The sequence below is a fragment of the Bemisia tabaci genome, chromosome 6, assembly GCF_918797505.1.
Source record: "Bemisia tabaci chromosome 6, PGI_BMITA_v3".
NCBI lineage: Eukaryota > Metazoa > Arthropoda > Insecta > Hemiptera > Aleyrodidae > Bemisia > Bemisia tabaci.
In genome coordinates this window covers 1,160,336-1,180,749 of record NC_092798.1, presented here as the reverse complement: position 1 = coordinate 1,180,749, position 20,414 = coordinate 1,160,336, and the positions used below count along the sequence as shown (strand labels likewise).

General features: G+C 41.1%; 1 protein-coding gene across 2 annotated transcripts in view; it reads left to right on the top strand.

The window, feature by feature from the left end:
- Positions 1-20,414, top strand: part of Awh (LIM/homeobox protein arrowhead) — a 118,264-nt gene that overhangs the window by 43,358 nt on the left and 54,492 nt on the right. For both annotated transcript variants that reach the window (XM_019046648.2, XM_019046647.2), the window contains exon 2: positions 16,645-16,826. In XM_019046648.2, coding sequence (XP_018902193.1) covers positions 16,645-16,826 — 182 coding nt within the window. The remainder of the gene's footprint in view (positions 1-16,644; positions 16,827-20,414) is intronic.

Below are 20,414 nucleotides of genomic sequence, written 5' to 3'. Positions count from 1 at the left end.
GTGTTCGCTGCGAACATCCTGTTTATCGACCCTTTTCGATAGGTTTAAGAGGCGGAGCAATCGATATATCGCAAAGCACGCTTCGCCACTGTTTGCCACTACCATGGCTTAGTGGCACTCATTTTTTCCCCTTTCAATTTCTGAATGGAGTGAACTAAGCTCTAGGAATTTTTCAGATTTTTCCAAATCCTAAATGGCAAAGAAACCCCGTTTTGAAAATGCCGAAAGTGGTACCTATTCAAAAACGATATTTTTGGCGGCCCCTGGTGACGTAAAATGTCAAGTAAATATTTTATTAAATATCAACAAATCAGAACAGTGTGAGGGACGGCGTTTGCTGATTGGCTGAACAAACTTCAATGTCCGAATTTTGTTGGTGCGGTTTCCTTTTCTGAATATTCTTTACCCATACAATACAATCGCGAAAAATTCGAAGAAGATATTTTGGCTATACTTTAATTGAGAAATTTTTTGCTAAAAGGGCGTATGAGACTTCCAATGCTGCTAAGATTGTGCAAAGTAGTTCTCTAGTAGTAAGGAACTGATCCGACAGTTCTGTTATGAATTTTTCCCTAAATTGGCTCCAATTTTTTCCTCACTTTTGTAAGGAAATAGGTCGACTGTGCATGCATTTCATCTGCCGAAAACGTTATAAAGACTTGCACGATCTTGGCAGCATTGCAAGCCTCATACGCCTTTTTGCCGAAAAATACCTTCAATTTTAAAAATCGAACATGATAATTCGAGTTTTTCTTTAAAATTTTTCACTGAAAACATATGGACACGAAAGATAGAAATAACATTATAGAAACCCGTGACGCGTTGCCATAGCTGGATGCGCTGTCAACTCGTCACCAATGATGATGACTCCAGTTAACGCGACTGACAGTCGATCTTCGTCTCATCCAAGCTTTTTATCGATGCTTTTTAAAAGCGACGGGGAAATGAGTATCGAAGTAACCGTTCTTCTCTCTGCTGGAATCCAAGGACGATCTGAGACAATCCCCGCAGATTTAATTCCATACTCTCTTCCTCTCGCCAGCACAACGCCGCCAAGTCGTCCAATAAAATACGGATATCAAACAGGGGAAAAGTGTATATTTTTCAGGAGTATTCGGCAAACGATAAAGCACGAGACGGGAGCGACCTCCGCACAGCATTTCATTCAGGAACCGCGTATCTCCCTATAGACGAGGGGCGGCGGATAAGTGGTTTGAAAAGGCTGGGAGGTTTTTTGCATGAATCCGTGTGCGGATGGTAATTTTATGGACGTCTTATCAGCAATAAAAGGGGAGCCACACGCAGACTGGGAGCCTGGAGCGGGCGACGGGAGGAATAAGTTGGGATATTTATTTGAAATTTATTGGGAATTTATTCCGCGGGATTTCCGGTGGGCGCGGGAGCGCTAGAGACAAAAATGTTTACATGGATATGGCTGTAATTAAAAGCCAGCTCCTTTAAAGAGGCATATTTTATGCCCCGACTCCGAAATCGCCCCCTTTGCCTCCCCCCTCTGCCCCCCTTCGCGCCCCCCGTCAGCTGGGGTCCAGCCGTGCTGCGCTCCTCTGATGACCATACTCCCGCCCCACAGTGGATCCAGTCAATTAGAGAGGTCGGATATGAAATTTTGAATAAAAACTGCTAATTTTGATGTTTATTTCGCCACATTTTAATAATTTAAGAGGTAATTTTAAGAAAAAAATTTCACGAGGAAAGCAATGGAGCCACTTTTAGAGTATCCAAGTTTTGTATAAACAGAGTTATTAGCGTTTAAAGTTTTTAAATTTTGTCCGACCTCTCCTGTTGGCTCGATTCACCGAGCGCCGCGAAGAAGAACGCCGTATGAGCCTTCACATGGTGCCACCTTCAATTCGATAAAATGCGAATCTCCATGGAAATCGGTGAATATTTTCCATCCAATTTTTCAGAGAATTTTACTCGCGATCAGATCGAAATTAACTGAACATTTCGAGAGAAAATACTCATAGCTCTCCTTAGAAATTGACGTTTTGTCGAAGAGAGGCATGGCAACTTCAAAGGATCATACGACGTTTTTCTTCAGTACGGCAGCACAGAGAAAGCTTTCCCTCCATTGACGCAACTTTTAGAGGGAGCTTCGCCAGAACTTCTCATTTTGCGCTCTGCATAATTCTGCAGGGTTAAGGAAGAACAACGTTTTATCATTCGAATTTCGCCAAATTTTTCGTGATAAAATAGGTATTAGAAGGAAAAGTTTGTATATTTTTCTTTGAAATTGTCGGATTCATCAGAGCAAATTGAGAAAGAAAATTATCCAAAAAACCAAAGAAAATTATCCCAAGTCTAAAAAGAAAAAATCTCATAAATTCATCAAAGGGAATTTTTCAACAAAATAATACTCATTCGGTATTTTTTCTCAGTATGAAAGCATTACAGTTCGACGACGCTTGAACATCAAATTTCGCCTAACCCTAAATCTTCAACTTTAATCTTAAAATCCAAAATACATCTTGAGCAGATAGTAAATTGTTAGGAAAGATAAACATATCTTGCAAATGAAATGCTTCTGACTGACACATTCTTATCCAATAGATGATAAGAACCTTATCTTGGGTGAAACTCAGTTCATCTCAACATAGCTTTCTCTCTTTGCGTGAGTATTAACGATAAAAAAGAATTTAATTTTTCTAACGTGAGCGTTGAGAGGTAGGTGGCAACGATGGTGGTGGTCGCAATCGCGACTAGACGCCAGGGCGCCGAGCAATAAAAAAAACAATAAAATCCAAAATTTATTCAGTAACGCACACTAGAATGCCAGAGTGCCCTTATTAACCATAACTCAATCGTCCTCCCGCAAAATTTATACCGTTTTCTCTCCCCCCCCCATCCCTCCCTCCTATTGCTCCCATCCGTTCCAAATGCATCAGATGATGAGAGCCCCTCCCGCTGAAATGCATAGCTTTCAGCATTTCGACTGCAGTTGTTATATTAGATTCAAAATAAAAAAGAAATTAAGAATAATGCCTCATTAAGAGAATAATTTGATATAGTGACTACCTGGGAATTTGATGGGGCATGAGACTCTTACGTGTGTCAGGGAATTGCGATGTAAGTACTCTATTATATGTATAATATTGGATGTAACACGATGGTGCCGCTGGTTTTCTCTAAAACGAGCTTCCAAGCTCAAAAAAGCTCTCAATATTGAGTTCGCGATGGAGGAGGAATGATAAATTGACCCGACTTTAATGAATGAAATTTGCACTGTTTAGATTGATGTAGTTTGCGGTATAAATTGATCAGGGCCGGATTTACCTACTTGCCGCCCATGGGCCGCCTGTATTTTGCCGCCCCCTTCTCATTCGTTTTGAAACATCAATAAAAACCATCAAAAGAACGTGCCAGCGGGGGTGGGGTGCGTGAGACGTGTTTACTCGTGTTGGAAACATTTTTTGGGAAAGCCCTGTCAACTCTACTGGCGAAAATCCACCGAACTTTGCGCGAACGTTAAGTTTCGTAAACCTATCTCTGCGTGGACAAGGCCTTCCATTCATAAGAAATTAACGAAAAATTTATGAAAAAACAAACATAAATGTGGTATAATGATTTTAACTTCCGCCGCCGCGCCGCGCAGACCGCACCGTGTTTGGAGCAATGCGTGAAGTATTCCGACAGTTTTGTAGGCGCTATGAGTTTCACGCCGACGACCGCTGCTGAACGCACTGCGTTTGACGCAATGCGTGAAGTATTCACGCAGTCTTGTAGGCGCTATGCGTTTCACGCTGACTGCAGTGACCGCACTGTGTTTGATGCAATGCGTGAAGTATTCGTGCAGTCTTGTAGGAATGTAGGCGCTAATATATGTGTTACATGCCGACCGCCGCGCCGAGGGCTTCTCCTTTTCATCACAAGTCCTCGTCATCATTTCTCTCTCAGTCGCGACTGAACTGTTTGGTCTCTCTTTTAACTCGATTAATTAAAGGTGCTGTCTCTTGTATCACCGAAAGACGACAAAATTAGAAATTACTATACTCTCAGGGAATGAGAGATTTTGTTTGTATTTTTTTCTAAATCCGATTTTTTTTTATACCTACATTTAAAAAAATTGTAAAATTTGCCGCCTCCTACATTTGCCGCCATGGGCCGCGGCCCACGTGGCCACCTCCTTAATCCGGCCCTCAAATTGATGTGCCTTGCAGTAAGATTGATGCGACTTGCAGGCAGTTTTAGAAAAACCGTGTGAAAATCCAGAAAGTATGAATGGATAATTTGCACGAAAAAATTGTATTGCAACATCTGAGAGTGCTCAATGAGCTGAGCTCGTCGGAATATATTTTTTGTAATTTGTTTCCGCTGTGGAAAATTGCAGGCAAATAGATTAAACATTGTGAGAATGCACCACCTTGTGACGTCATGCATGAGGCGGCATGTCCCATTTAAACAGGATATTTTAGCAGATTAGGTCATTTTGTCATGTCTCCCCCAATATGTATTACCAAGGTGACCTCGTTCTCAGTTCACTCGGTAGTTTCCGCGTAAACATGGAATTCATCAAATTTCGGCCACCCCCATATTCTCCGTCGATCGAACTAAGATCGAATCATTCTCGACAGCACCGTGCACCCACCTAAGTCCTGCCCGAGTGAGCGTAAAAAACTCCGGGCGATTTTCCAGCTAACTCGTGGAATAAATCAGGAACTGGAAATTTGAATATGAATCGCGGCGTGGAAGCTCTCGGCGGGAGCCGCGCGGCAATTTTTCCGCCTCAGAAGTCCGAGTCCCGCGACACGCGTTTCCATCCTCCTCTCGAAACTGGTTCCTCTTTTCCACACCGCCACGATCCGGGACCGAAAGGTGGAGAGGGACCGAGTGGCCAACACGAGTCCTACTCCCGCTGAATAAAATCGAATTTATCGCCCCCCCCCCGCCCTCCCCCCCACTCCCCCGCCCTCCCCCGCCGTCACTCGATTACTCGCTCTTCTGCTGTCTTTATCCCCCTCCCCCTCCCCAACCCCAACAATCGCATCTATCGACATCCTGGTCCAGAATTTGAAAGGAGTTCACACAGAACTCGCCCGCTGTCGGATTTATGGGGTGTAGGTTTGTTTCGAAGCAGTGGCGAGACAAGAACGATCGATTTTCGATATTTCTCCATTTGAAGCTGTGGTAAGCGAGTATTGTGTGTTGTGAACACCCTGTTTATCGATCCTACTCCATAGGTTTACATGACAAATTAATCGATGTAGTGCAAAGCATCCCACGCCACTGTTTCGAAGAGAGCGCAGAACGCAGCCATATTGCTTGCTATGGATAAACGACATATCGACGGTGAAACTACCAAACCACGTATCTCGTTTGCGGTGTTTAAAAATCTACGCTCACATTTTATTTTTTTGAAGTAGACCAAAGCAATATCATTCCTTGAAATTTTCACAGAATTTCCTCCGCACGAGGAGGAAAAATCGCAGAAATTTTCAAGACTGGACGTTAAGCAGTTTTTCATTTAAAAAATAAAGTATGACAGGAAGTCTGCGACGTCGCAAACCGAGATACGTGATTTGGCAGTTTCACCGTCGATATGAGCTGATTTTTCGTTTCAAAATCATACATTTGGTTTCTGGTTTTCGCGGGCCGATAAAGTCAAATGGGGCATTGCAAGGGATTTTCACAGTCAATCTCACATTTTTTATCTGCTTATTGAAGGTCCATATTTTGCGAAGTGCATCATGATTTGGTCATTTTCTGGCCCTTTCCGGATCTAATTCTGACCTAAACGTGGGTCTAAACATCTGGCGCAAAGTGTGGGCTTTCCAGCCACCGACGAGCTGTTTCAAAATGATCCGATCTAATTTTTAGCCAATTTTTGTCGATATCAAACTTTGCGTTCATAGTTAAAATAAAACTTTGTCGAGTTTTTTAGTTTTCCCCAATTATTTAAAATGCATTGAAAACACAGCCAAAGCAAGGAGAGCCGTATTCAGGGCCTCGGTTTTTTATTTTCTCCCGAATGTGAGCGACATCTCTTTAGCAGCATACAGGAGGGCGTTGAGAGTTCACGCCTCGCACCATCGCGCCTTCAATTTTGCGCAGATGCAACACGGACATCAATCAAGCACGAATAGTTGTATCTCTGCGCCGTCATCAACGAGCGTCAAATCATTAATTCCCTTGCTCTTTTTCCATGTTGTGCTGATTCCGCTTGTCTTAATTGTAGTGGTGCTTCAAGGGTTTCGTGAGCAAAATCGCTGAAGATACGATAGACATATTTGGGCTTCGTTTTTTAACTTTTCCCTCAAATCTGAACGACACCATACTGGCAACTTAGAACTGAGCTTTGCGAGTTCACGTCACGCGCCATCGCGCCTTCAATTTCGGAGATGCAGCACGGACATCCATCGAGCACGAATAGTTGTATCTCTGCGCCGTCATCAACTCGCGTTGAGGTGTCTCCTTTTTATTAAACGTATTAACATTTCCGCTGATTTTCTTTAGTTTCCTTGGACAAAAGGAAAAACAAAGAGATTTGCAGCATCATTTTCATTGTTCGGCCTGAGCCGTTTATAAATTCTATTTCCACCTTAATTTTACCAACTAGGGTGACCGATGAGGTCTCACTAAGAAGCGGCAGGGTATTAACATTCATGACTTAAAAACTAGCAGAGGTTACCTTTAAGGATTTATTAGCATTATGTTTAAGCTTTTAAATGAATACAAATAATATTGTGATTTAATCATATGTACATTTCATGGAAGAGCAAGTATAATTACCGTATTTTTGGTTGATTGAGAGATCACTAAACTAAGAGGTAGTTTCAACTTGTTTCCCGCGGTGAATAAATATCTTATTTTGGACAATTAGTGCCTTCATATTCCTCTGACAGGAGAGCTACATTTTTCATAGTGTCCAAACAAAGCCGTGATTCATGCCGAATTTGATGGTTTGTTTTCTTAGTCCATCGTTAAAGTCTCTGGGATTGCAGCCACTTCTTCCCGCATGTCATCCCTCCATTTCCCATCACTTTCATTGTCTTTCGCTTTATCTATCAGTTTCAACAAACAAACCGCAGTCTTTCGTGAAAAATACGAGTCTCCTTTTGGCTGACGAAAACTTGTGTTACTTGAACTGGAATTCGGTTGCATGATGACTAAAAACTTCAGTTACGGAGACTGAAAATTTTGGTAATCCATATGAAGAGAATTTTTTTATCCCGCGATTTTCCCGTAGGCAGTCGTGCATCTCAGCAGAGAGTCAGCTCATATTCTGCGCTGTTAAGTAAAAACGCCATATAAGCATTCAAATGTTGCCTTTATCTCAGAAAATATTTATTTTTGAAATAAACTATAAATATTTGGATTAAATTTTGCAAAAAGGAACCAAGAGCATTTCAATGTCGCTAAGATTGTGCAACTTGTTTCATGTTGCAAATAAAAACTGATAATCTAAACAGGTCTTTCTCCACCCCCGATAAACAATGAATTCAAGACGAAAAATACCTTTGTCAATTTAATTTTTTGCGAAGGATGTAAGTTGCACAATCCTAGCAACACTGGAATTCTCTTGGTTCTTTTTTGCAACATGCGATCCATTTTCCCGTGAAATTTTCAGACTTTCTATATTAAATGGACGTATTTATGCTAAAAGGAGCTATGTGACAAGCAATCCCTATGCACATAGTTCCTTTTCGCATAAATACGTCCAAATTACGAAGGAAATCCTCTAAAAAGCGGTGAGAAATACGCACTAATTTTCCTGAAAGTTCGTGATTAGTCGAAGGTAATTTGGCAACGCCTGATGGTTTATACTGCGTTCTCACTTAGCGCGGGAACATTGGTGGCAGATTTTCCTCTATCTCTGCGAGGAACATCTTTCATAACTCGAATACACATGAAGCATGGACGTAGTAGTTCATTGATTTGGCCGCGCATTGCGCATAGCATCGATTAACGTCAGTGAGTGACGTGATTCACGAAAGGACGCAAGGCGCGAGTGCGTCGCCGCGGGAAAAAGAAAAGGGAAAAAGAAAAACAAATTAATAATGTTGGCGGCGTTTAATAGGTTCCGGAAACACGGTGCTCAACACTCAACGGCTAAGCTCATCGTCCATCGAGAACCCGGGGCGCGAATAGCACGGCCCACGACCCACATGCTGCGAATACAACGTTGACGCCCCGCCGCGCCGCCGCCAAAATCTAAAGCCATACTGCCATGCTAAGGAAAAACGTCATATGAACATTCGAGAGTTGCCTAATTGCCCCGGATAAAACATGTATTTTTGAGGAAAGTTAAGCATATTTCCCTTTAAAATTTTCAGATACTTTAGATCAAATTGAGAACAACATAATCTCAAAAATTGGAAGAATAATGTTTATAAGTTTACCAGGAAATTCGAGTTTTAGAAATGGAAATTTGGCAACGCCTAGAGGTTCATATGGCGTTTTTCCTTAGCACGGCAGTATGACGTAAGAGCGTATCTCGATTTCCGCACGAACCCTATTCTCCGTATGACTCTCTACTTTCCGGGATCATGTGGAAATTAAGATACGCCCTTACGTCAGAGCGGCGGCAATCTATACTCGGCCGTGATAAAGTAAAGCGCCGTATGAACATTCAGGCGTTGCCAAATCGCCCCTCTTGCACGATTAATTATTGAGAAAAAGTATTAATATCCCTCCTTGAAATTTTCCAAGACTTTAAATCACATTCCAAAGAAAATTCTCTGAAAAATTGAACGAATAATATTCGAATGTTTTCCTGAAAATTCGTGTTATATCAATGGAAATTTGGCAACGTACAAAGGTTCATACGGCGTTCTTCGAAAGAAGGCTGAGGAAGAACTTCTTCCTCAGCACGCCGCGCCGGTACTCTTTGCTTAAATCATGTGACAAGTAAGGCTACATCTGGCAACCTTGCCTCGCTGGTCCGGGTTATGTTATTGATCGTAGTTTTCAAATTTACATTTTACATGCGGTGCGTCGCCATGGGCTTTTCACGTTGGGGTTTCATCGTTAGGAAAATGTCATATGATCTAAAAATAATCCTCAACAATAAAACAATATTTTTCTCATCTTTTTCTAAGCATTTGATTAATGTCTCTTACGTAATTTTTAGCGATGAGCCCAAAATTTACGACCTCCTCTCTCCATGGCATTATCTTTCCTCCCCTTTCTTTCGTTTTCACCTGTTCTTCCACTTCTCTCCTTCTCTTTTTTGTCTAAAAAAAAATACAAATTTTTGTCTGAAGACTTTCTGATAAAATAATGAACTCATTCGAAAACAAAAAAATAAAGAATAATATTCGACAAGGCTAACCGAGCTATTTCTTGCTGCTGAAGCGGAAAATAACCATAATTTCTATTAATTCCTCAAGGGTTTACGGAAATCCGATTTTTTTTAAAAGTGTACCTTTTTCAGTCCGTTAAAAAAGCACACGCACACTTCCGACCTCACAATAAGAAAACAAGGGTTTTTTAATTTTTTTTTTTTTTTAATGTAGTTTCCGATTTTAAATGTAATAAAATTAGGTTCCCGAACAACTTTGATACAATTTCAGTCGTCCTACATTGTTCGGGCATAATCTAAAACATGTAGAGTATTCTCCAGTACGATTTATTACCGAAAATTTTTGGGAAAATTCCATTTAGAAATCTCATAAAATTCGCTAGCCTGGCCCAACCCCAAAGCTTTTCTCAGTGCTGACTATCTAAATTTAGAATTTATCGGAGAAAGGCTTGAGGAGTAACTCTGCCGTGCAAGAGAAAATCGCCTTATGAGCCTTTGAGCATCGCCAAATTTCCATTGATAAGTTACATTTTTATTAGGAAAGTTGTAAATATTTTACTTTTAATTTTAAAGAAAATTTTGTTCGCAATTCAATCAAAAATACATGAAAATTTGGATGAAAAATATGCATAACATTCTTCCAGAATCCGTTTTTATCAGGAGAAATTTGGCAAGATTGGAATATTCCTATACGGCGCTTTTCCTTAGCACGGTTGAATTCGTGTGAAGTTGAGCAACGCCGGTGCGGACGGGAAGGTGTGAAATCGTCGCCGGCAGACAAAAGGGCGTATCTATACACATTGAAATGAGCCCTGAACAACATTGAGTCATATGGACGAAAAGGCTCATCGCAGACTGTAGTTGCGTCCTTTGGTCGGAGGGGCGACGAAATGTCGGCTGGGTGCCTTTAAATCTGTCGCGGCGGTCGGCGGCGGTCGCGTATGTGGTGGGGTCCCGGGGGGTTTCGGGGGGGGGGGCGGATTTTTGACGGGGCGGGGATTTATGGAGTGTCAAGTAGTTTACTGGCAGGCCGTGCATATAATTGGCATAAATCGTCATAATTTTGTTTGACCGAACTCGCGGTGCTGCGCCCGGCTTTGGCCCGCGACCCGCGACCCGACCGGCCACTGCCAGCACCGACTTCCACTCCGCCTCTCTCCCGTCCTCAGGAAGAACGCCCTATGAGCCATCACCCGTTGCCGAACTGAAAACAAAACTCCGGTCATGGAAGCCGTACTTACAGGCTGTATAGACATACCGTCCTCGTTCCGGGCTCAGAGGCCGAAAGTTCAGGGCGTAGCACCCGGATCAATCGTCGATACGGCTCCAGCACCCGGAACTCTCCCGTCTTCAGGAAGAACGCCGTATGAGCCATCACCCGTTGCCGCACTGAAAACAAAACTCCGGTCTTGGAAGCCGTACTTACGGGCTGTATTGACTTACCGTTCTCGTTCCGGGCTCAGAAGCCGAAATTTCCGGGCGTGGAACCCGGACCAATCGGCGCTACGGCTAGCACCCGGAACTTTTCACCTATGAGCCCGCTACGGACGCTACGCGTCTAAATAGCCCGTAACTTTTTTTCCAGCAGGGCGTATTCCCTCTGATATAAAAAGAATTTGCTAGGGAAATTTGTGAGTATTTTTTTCGAATTTGTTAGACAATTTCGTTCGCAATGGAGAATCTACAGGAATAATATTTCTTATTTTTTATTATAAGAAGAATATTTTTCATCATTCTTTCCGACGCGGGAAATCGTAGAAAAATAGATTTATAGTGAAAAAATATACCGCCTTGGACGTTATCAGGCTATATTTCCCGTTTACTTATACGTATATTTCAGCAGATTATAGATGATGTGGTCATATCACCTCCAATAATAATTGTTCGATTTAGAAACCATGGATACTCTCGTACTCTTGTCAGTTCAGTCAGTAGCTTCCATTTAAACATGAAATCAATGAAATTTCACACACCTGCAAATCACCCATTTAATTTACAGTTAAAATTTTCAAGGAAAAATATTCATAAAATTCTTCAAAGTACATGTTTTATCCAGAAAAATTTGGCAACTCTCGAATATTCATACGGCGTTCTCCCTTAGCATTGTGCATCAAGTCATTGCGACATCTACGTCTGGAGGAAAAACACCGTATCAACATTTGAACGTTGCCACATTAACAGGGCTTTTCATAAAACTGATAACGCCCTCGGGGGAAGAAAGAGAACCGATTCTGCATCGCAGGGGTACACGGACTTTATGTCCACTTTTTTTACGTCCACAGACTTTTCGTCCACAATTTTTACGTCCACAGTTCTAAAGCCCACACTATTGTTAATTCCATTACTTAAACGTCCACTAAGTTAAGTCCACAAATGTAAAGTCCACTAAAATCAAATTCAAGCGTCATATTTTAGTCCGTGTGTAAAATTATATTGACAATATCGAAATGAAAAAATTAAGAGAGAATGAGGTGTTGTTATCGTAACTCATATTTTAAATGAAATGTTAATTTCTTCTTTTGATTCATCTTTTCAAATTTTCTTTGGTAAATATTAGATTATTAGATTATTTAAATATCAGAGCCTAACACAGAGCGGAGCGACGTGTTAGCAGCGCAGAACGCGCACTGGCGCCTACAAACCTAACGGGATACTTCTCGCATTGCGCAACGCGTGAAGTATCCCGTTAGGTTTGTAGGCGCTTATGCGCGTGTCGCACGTTGGTTGCCTGCCGCGGCGCAACGCTTTAAGCAACTATTTCGCGTCAGAGGCGCCACAAGGCGCACGAAATAACTAGTTAATGAGGACTTTCAATTTTGACTGCATCTGTTACTAAAAAATGTTTAATTTGGCATTGGAGCGTTTCCTAGGCTCCCGCTTTGGTTTTCATCTTATCATATCCGTACAGTGTACACATGAATATATGTTTATATCTGCTCTTAGAGTCTGTTCTTTTTCATGACTTGCTTCATGAATGAAATGTTTTTAAGAATGAAGGTAGTAGTCGTATGCATTTATTTTTGAGGTGGTTCCTGTTATTTAAATGATGTCATTTAATTGTGGACATAACATGTCCACAATTAAATGAAATGAAAAAAATGAAATAGTCTGAAAATGGGTGGCGGGACTCTTTAACTCATGAGCCCTGTCCACAAGGCTCTTGTCACATGCCTACGGCTCACGAGTTAGCGCTAAGCTCCTTTTAATTTGATAGAAAATCCCGCTTTTCCATTTTCTCAAAAGGAACTATATCCACTGACCACATTGTATCTTATCTAGCTTCCATGAGCACACCCCATCTTCCACTTGCACATAGTTCCTTTTGGCATAAATACGTCCAACTGAGTATTACGTAATTTTTTTTAGCGAATGCAAATCTTCGTCACGGGTGCATTACGCGTGGGGGTCCAAATATTTCCTCACCAATTTTCAGTTATAAATCTTAAATTAAACTCGGAGCAAAATTCTCCGAAAATCGGAGGAAAATATTCCAAAGTGCTCCGAAAAACTCTCAACGCTCGGTTGGCCCCTCGGTTATGCAGCCCCTAGGAGCATATTCGGCTCCACCGAGCCGACACCCCCCCCCCCCCCCGCTTATCCGGGGGACCCGAGCGGGCCGGCTTGCGACAGGTGGTATGCAAAGTGACGTTTATCCGTTTTGTCCCGCGACTTAAATCACGACCCGGTGCATATTTTACGGCTCCGGCCGTTTTCTGAATGGACGCGAAGCGACCGCGCTCGCTGCTCAGTTGCCCGTTCGTCTGCACCCCACCGGCGTCGCACAAAGGATCGAGTCAAAAGGAGAGGTCGAACAAAATTTAGAAACTTTAAAAGCTTATAACTCCGTTTATATACAATTTTTAGGCTCTAAAAGTGGTTTCATTGATCTTAAAATTTTCTTCTCAAAGCAACCCTTGAAATTTAAAATGTGACAAATTTAACATAAAAATTTGCAGTTTTAGTAAAAAATTTAAGGTCCGACCTCTCTAACTGACTCGGCCCACTGTGCGTCGGGCCTTCGTCGCTAGTATTCTCACCTCCCCGTGTCTCGGGCCATGGCGAACTAAAACCGGCAGCGAGCAGTATCCGAAACCGCCGCGCGCCGTGTCGGAATCGGAAAAGAAGTTTGGCCACTCTTCAAACTGACTTCGGTGAAGTTCCCATTCAAGCTTCGAGTGTGTGACTTTGGTGATTTGGACATGTTTATATTTTACTAGGAGGCTACGCCCCCTGACCGCTTTGCGGTCTAAACCCCCGAAGCGCTTAGCGCCTGCCGCGCTCCATGCGTTACGCGTTGGTCTGATGATTTCATGTTATAGGGTTGGTTTAAATAACTTTCAACGTTTTTTAGACTTTTTTCCTTACCGTAGATCCTGACCGGCAACTTAAATTCAAGGAAAATAAAGTTTTAAATGTACCTGCCCATTTTTGCCGTCATAACTCACTAGACCACATAGTACTCTTGATAAATTTAAAGAACATCACCGTCAATAGTTGAGTACCCCTCAGATTGGCACTTTCTGTATTAAGATTAAGAATATAATGTGGTCTTGTGAGTTACGACGGCAAAAAATGGTTATGAATATTTAAAACTTTATTTTCTTAGAATTTAAGTTGCCCTCCAGGGTCCACGGTGAAGGAAACTAGGGGAGCGAGAAAGTACAAGTCTAAAACTTGATAAATTTAAAGAGCATCACCGTCAATAGTTGAGTACCCCTCAGATTGGCACTTTCTGTATTAAGATTAAGAATATAATGTGGTCTTGTGAGTTACGACGGCAAAAAATGTTTATGAATATTTAAAACTTTATTTTCTTAGAATTTAAGTTGCCCTTCAGGGTCCACGGTGAAGGAAAAAAGTCTAAAAAATGTTAACATTTATTAAAGTAACCTTATAGGTCATGATAAGGAGCTACGAAGCACGCAAACCCTACTTTGTTCTGTGCCGGTCAATTCGTGCAACCCTTTCAGCATAACTATCTCGTTAAAATGGCATCGTCTTTTGGTGCCTCAGTAGTGAACGTTTTTTGAACAGCGAAAAGCTGACGTATTTATGTTAAAAGGAAATATGAGGCCAATCATTCCCCTCCTTTTTTTACCCCTCCTCAGTAATAATAATAAAAAAAAAATAAATAAAAAAAAACTCCGGTGAATAACTCCCAAACCATGTATTTCGTTGTGAAGCGTTGCAGACTTCCTGTCATACTTTAATAACCTTTGATGAAAAGCTACTTGGTGTCAATTTTTTTAAAACTTACGCGATTTTGCTTCTTTGTGATGGGAAGAAAATGTGAAAACTCCAAAGATGATGTTAATTCGTTCTTTTTCAAAAATTTAAAATGGGGAGTGTAGATTTTAAGACATGGCAAACGAGATACGTGGTTTGTGGTTTGGGAGCTTCACCGTACAGATGTATTGAAATCAAAAAGTTCTATAAAGTAGGTAAGCAAATCAGCGGGCCGATTATTGAAATTGATAGACAAAGCTATAGACCAAGTAGACAATAGAGGTATCGAGGGATCCTATTGGTAGAGGCAGGTGGTTGCAATGGACAAAGGAGGTAAGTAATAGGCTACCCAACAGCAACCCACGAGAGACCTGATATATAGTTAGCCCTAGACCCGAAACTATAGGAACCGCGCCCATTTCAACCTACAGGATCGCTCCATACGTCGTTTCTTTGTCTATCGCTTTGTCTATCACTTTCAATAATCAGTCCGCAGTGTGCATTCAATTTCTTTTCATTTTCATCACGAAGTCCATTCCAATGCTCTCCCTGCCAACTGTTTCTTAGACCATGATTTTATTAGCCTTGAAGTTTTAAGCTAATATATATTTGCACAGAATCCAGAAGGGAGAGCCAGGATTTCATGATACATCATGAATATACTTGACCATAAAACTTCGATTTCATATCAGACTTGGAGCATTTTCTCCGAGTAAGATTCAATCGTAAAGTCTGTGGATCGTCGAGTCGCGTAGAAGGAACCTCTGAAGTATAACTGCCTGTTGCGCTCCGAGAATTAAGCTGTGCGGGGAGTCCCAAAATATACACGGGGGGTCCAACCTTGGCCATATTATTACCACGCTCATGCAACAGGACAGCTTGTATTCGAGGATAGTGACATTATAATAGGCCGTTTCAAAAGACATTCAATAGGAGTTTAAGGTGGTTTACTCCTCGTAATCCTAAACAAGAGAGGAAAAGGTTAAAATCCATAATCTGTCATTCATACCTACACCAATCGGACCGCGTTTGGCAGAAAGAAACCAAGCCACATCAGCTATTGACAAGTTTAACTTAGCAATTCATTTTTCTCAAGAGAACTTTTGCGTGGATTCTTTTGAAAATTTTAAAGAATTTGTTTCGTACTATGCAGAAAATTTAACGAAATTTGCACCAAAATCCGGACAACCGTTTTTAAGTAAAAGATTAAATTGCCAATTAAATTTTGCAATCACTGATGTTGCTTCTTTCTTTTCTTCTTAACGCGGTCCAAATCATTTCCAATGATGACATATCAACGGTGTAAGTCGGCAATCACTTAACTCGGTTTGCGTCGTCGCAGACTTCCTGTCATACTTTATTTCTTAAAGAAAAAATTACTCAACGTCAATTGAAAAAGCTGTATGTGTACTTCGGGTTTAAAATGTAAGTTTTAGGATGGATTTTTGTTGACTCTGGATGAATTGGGAATGAGATACAAGGAGATTTAAGGGGCTTGGAGGACAAGGCGCATAAGAACAGCTTTCGTTATTCCGAGAAATACGTGTTTCCAGTTTCGAAATTACATGGATCCTTGTGGCGGAAACGAAGTTTAAAATAACTTTTCGGTGCTTAAAAATTGAAATTTAGGAGTGCATTTTTCACAGAATATGCATTAACACTAGTTTGAAATGGAAATAAAACATCAACTGATAGCAAACAAAGGTTACCAAGGAAACCAAGGAATGGAACTTTCATAAAAACAGTTTAGTGGAAAACAGCGTAAGTAGGGCACTTACGTTAATTACCGTTTATAAGTAAATGGTAAATGCGATTTAACCGAAAATCTATACAGTTCTTCATCAGATCAAAATGGACAAAATTACAAAATTTGAGACAGCTAACGTAAATCTAACGATAGTTATCGTGAACGAAAGAATTGCTGACATAGATCCGGTAACTATTATAGGTGGGATGGGATGGGATATAGGTGGGATCCTTATAGTATCTTAATTTTTTCAAACACATGCACTTATGCCCTCGTCCTCCAAGCCCCTCACTTGATTGAGTTTCAAATTATTTTTTTGATTCGTGTTGTTTCATAAGTTATGTCTTGTTCCTGTTGTATCACAATAAATTTCAGGAATGAATTTCAAAGTTGTGGGTGTTGGCTTTTGCAGACGGAGTTTCGGGAGTGCGTGGCATGCGGTCAGGCTATCACGGACAAGTACTTGCTCCAAGTCAACGATCGCTCGTGGCACGCGCAATGCCTTCGCTGCTCCATCTGTCAGATCGTCCTCGATCGCCAGCCCTCCTGCTTCATTCGCGACGACTCCATCTACTGCAAGCAGGACTATGCTAAGTCAGTACACACTATTTACTTTACTTTACATTCCATACAACTCATTTCTAGTAATACTAATCGTTATTGTACTAGCCGTTCTGGGCGCGCTTCAAGCGTCCGTCATTCCTGGCCAAGGGGCTGCGCCCCCTGGACCCCCGGTGACATGGCTCGCGGAGCGAGCCATTTTTCGGAGTAGTTGCACATTTAATCATTATGATGTGTACATTTTGGAGACTCTCAAGACAAAACTGATTTAACCTTGTTACCGGAACGTGCGCCATCATTTGCACATTAATAAATATATGGACAGGAAGCAATGATGGGGTTCGATCATTTCTTCATTTTTTCTTATAGTTTCATTGCATGTAAACTCTTATTTATTTATTTTTTATTTTTTATTTTGTTTTTTAATTTTTTTTTTACTCTCTCTCTGATTGCATGAGTAAATCATATCTTCATTTCATTTCATTTACTTTCCTTTTATAGCATCTGTGTCAGTGGCGTAGCAAGGAATTCTTAAGGAAGGGGGGGGGGGGGGTCCATTCGCCATTTTGTGTGTCCCTGATGTCCTGATAATATTTTATACCTACCTCCAAGAGTAAAAAAAGGAACAATTAACGAGGCTGGGGGGGGGGGGGGGGGGCTTGTGTACGCCACTGGTCTGTTTCCATTCACAATTATTGTTTGAAAATAGCTTTCCCTGTAGAATACATTTGATGCGATCAATTTTGAATCCTTTTGTGAGCGAAGGCGGGAATTTGGCACATTGGGCAAATTGCGGGTGCATTGGTCTTGGAGTTTGACATGCGAGTGGAGCCTGGAGCGGGGCTGGTGCGCTAATCCGGGTGTCAACAGCCTCGAGGAGTCGCTGCATTATCATAGTTAAATGGCGCTAATTAGAGCCACGCTCCGTTCCGCGCTCCTCTCACCGTGTGATAGATCGCATGATTTATGCCATTGCTCTCGCCAATTTATCGCTTTCCTCCGTCGAAACTCCCGAAATCGGCGCTTCTCACGAGCGCAACCACCTTCCGTCGAATCATCTCTCATCGCCACATTTCCGATCCAGCCTTGTCAAATTTTACCATTTTCTCACCCACACGCGCCTTCAAATCAACGGTGAAACTGCAGAAATGCGTAGCTCGGTTTGCGACGTTCCAGACTTCCTGTTATACTTCATTTTCGACGTGGAAAACCGCCAAAACGTACTTCATTTTCTGCGTGGAAAACCACCAAAACGTCTCTTCTTGAAAACCTCAGAGATTTTCCTTCTAGATATGCAAAGCATTCTGTGAAAACTTTGTCTCCTGTGGAAAGGGATAATAAGAGCGGAGATTTTGAAACACTGAAACCGATAGACGCACTTCTGCAGTTTCACCGTCAAAATCTCTTCTAATCCTCTTATCATTATATTTTTTCGTAAAAATAACTTAAATTAATTTCGGTCCTCATTGAACTGTAATATTCAGTCTATAATGTTCAGTTAGGTAATTGCTTTTACAAGTCCGGTTGCATGCACTTGATATTTTTTCGAACCATACGAAATTCCTTGCATTTGCCATTTACAGACCACCATCTGTGTCAGTGGTTTTCCTACGCAGAGCAGATGCTTTGACGGATTATAGCCAGGGATAGTAATTTCTCATCGCAAAATGTACTCCTTTTGAATAGCAGCATATATCATTCAATGAAATATTTTTAAAGAAGCCATGAATATTTTTCTTCGAAATATTTCAGGTTTGTGAAGTTCAACCAAGAGTAAAAATCTTCAGAAAATCCAAGGGGGAGATTGGCAAAACCAGGCATTTTTCAGAAAATCCGTATTTTATTAAAAGAAAAAGTTCGCAACGATGTAATACTCATGCGAAGTTTTTCCTCACTACGGAAGAAATGCTTCACATCTCAATTTGTCATCTTAGCGTTGTATTCCAGCATCGGTAAATTTTTGGCAACTCGGTAATTTACTAGAAGATTTATAGGCCATGATATTTTTTTTTGGATTCGCACTCCTCGCCATTTCCACAATTCCTCGAACCTGGGGATTTGTGTTGATTGTCCCTACCCAACGATGACACTGATCTTGTTTCCATTAATTTATGGAGGTTCCCGGCTCCCTCCATGCTGATGGGTGCTCTATGAAATTTATTGTCCTGCCGACCGACACCGATAATTATGCGCTGATAGGCGGTTACGACTAGCAGAAGCTCCCTTGTAAATGTTAAATACAATTAAACTGCTATTATCAATCATAATTTGACAGCTTTGTCCATAGCCTCGTCACCACTCGTAACAGGTTTGCTTTTACATTAGGAGCGTTAAAGTACCTTTTTTTAAGGAAATCAACGACAGGAGCGGGCCGATTCGTTGTTTCACCGAGTCAGATACGAGGTTTTTGAGAAAAAAATTCTTCGCTTTGCATTACTTTGGGCTTATTTTGTCACCAATTTAGCACGCATCACATTAATGTCAAACAGGTACTTGTTGACAGCATTTAAACGGTCTTGAGTTATGCGTGCGAATCTTATAAAACGCCCTTCGACCCTCACTAAAATTAGGGTAGTGGCGTATTTTGCGATAAATCGATTGATCTATCATTTGAACCCATGGAAAAGGATCGATAAAGAGGGTGTTCGCACCGAGCACCTTAGTAATCTCTTTGCTTTAGCTTAAAAAGGGAAAATATCGATGATCTATCTATCATGCCTCGCCACTGCTTCTCTTGTTCTTGTCCGAATCAAATACACTTTTTTGTGATCTTCTTTAGTCACCAATTAATAGACATAAAGTTCAATCTATGGAAGAGAGAAGGAGTGACAGCGTAAGAAGATACTCCATTAAAAAGTACATGAAACGGAATAAACATCGAGGATTTTTTTTCACCCACCCCCAAACCTCTTATTTCCCTCGAGAATAACACTGGAGTGTGTATCGGAGAAATTTTCGTGGAACCCACCCCGCGGGGATAACAAAGATCCATTTCTGCCATGCTATAGAAAAACGCCGCGCCGTGAGAACATTCAAGAGTTACCAAAGTTCCCTGGATAAAACATGTATTTTTGAGGAAAGTTAGTCATATTTTCCCTTAAAATTTTCAGATGTTTTAGATCAAATTGCGAACGAAATTGTCTGAAAAACTTGAAGAAAAATATTCATAATTTTCTCAGTAAATTCTGTATTCATCGAGGGAAACTCGGCAACGTCTGTAGGTTCATACGGCGTTTTTCCGTAGCACCGCAGCAATGATATACTCCTCTTGATGGGAGAACTTTACTTCCTAATAAATTGTTGCCTTTTTTTTTGTAAATGTACGGAAATAATTTTAGCCCACTTTTTTTAAACTTCGAAATTTTTTGCAGGAAATATTAAATGAAAGTTCCTCTCGATTCAAATGACAATTGTTTTCAATGCGAGTAAGTCACATGGTTCTTTCAGCGCATACAATTCGTATCACAATATACAAGGGGCTCAATGCGTTTTTTTTTTTTTTTTTTTTTAAAAGACAATTTTTTTTTCTGCCAACAAGAAGTGCCAAAAAATAAAAATATGCGATAGTTATTCTTCATGAGGAAACTTGTAAAATTTTTTGCTAAAATTTTCTAGTGTGGC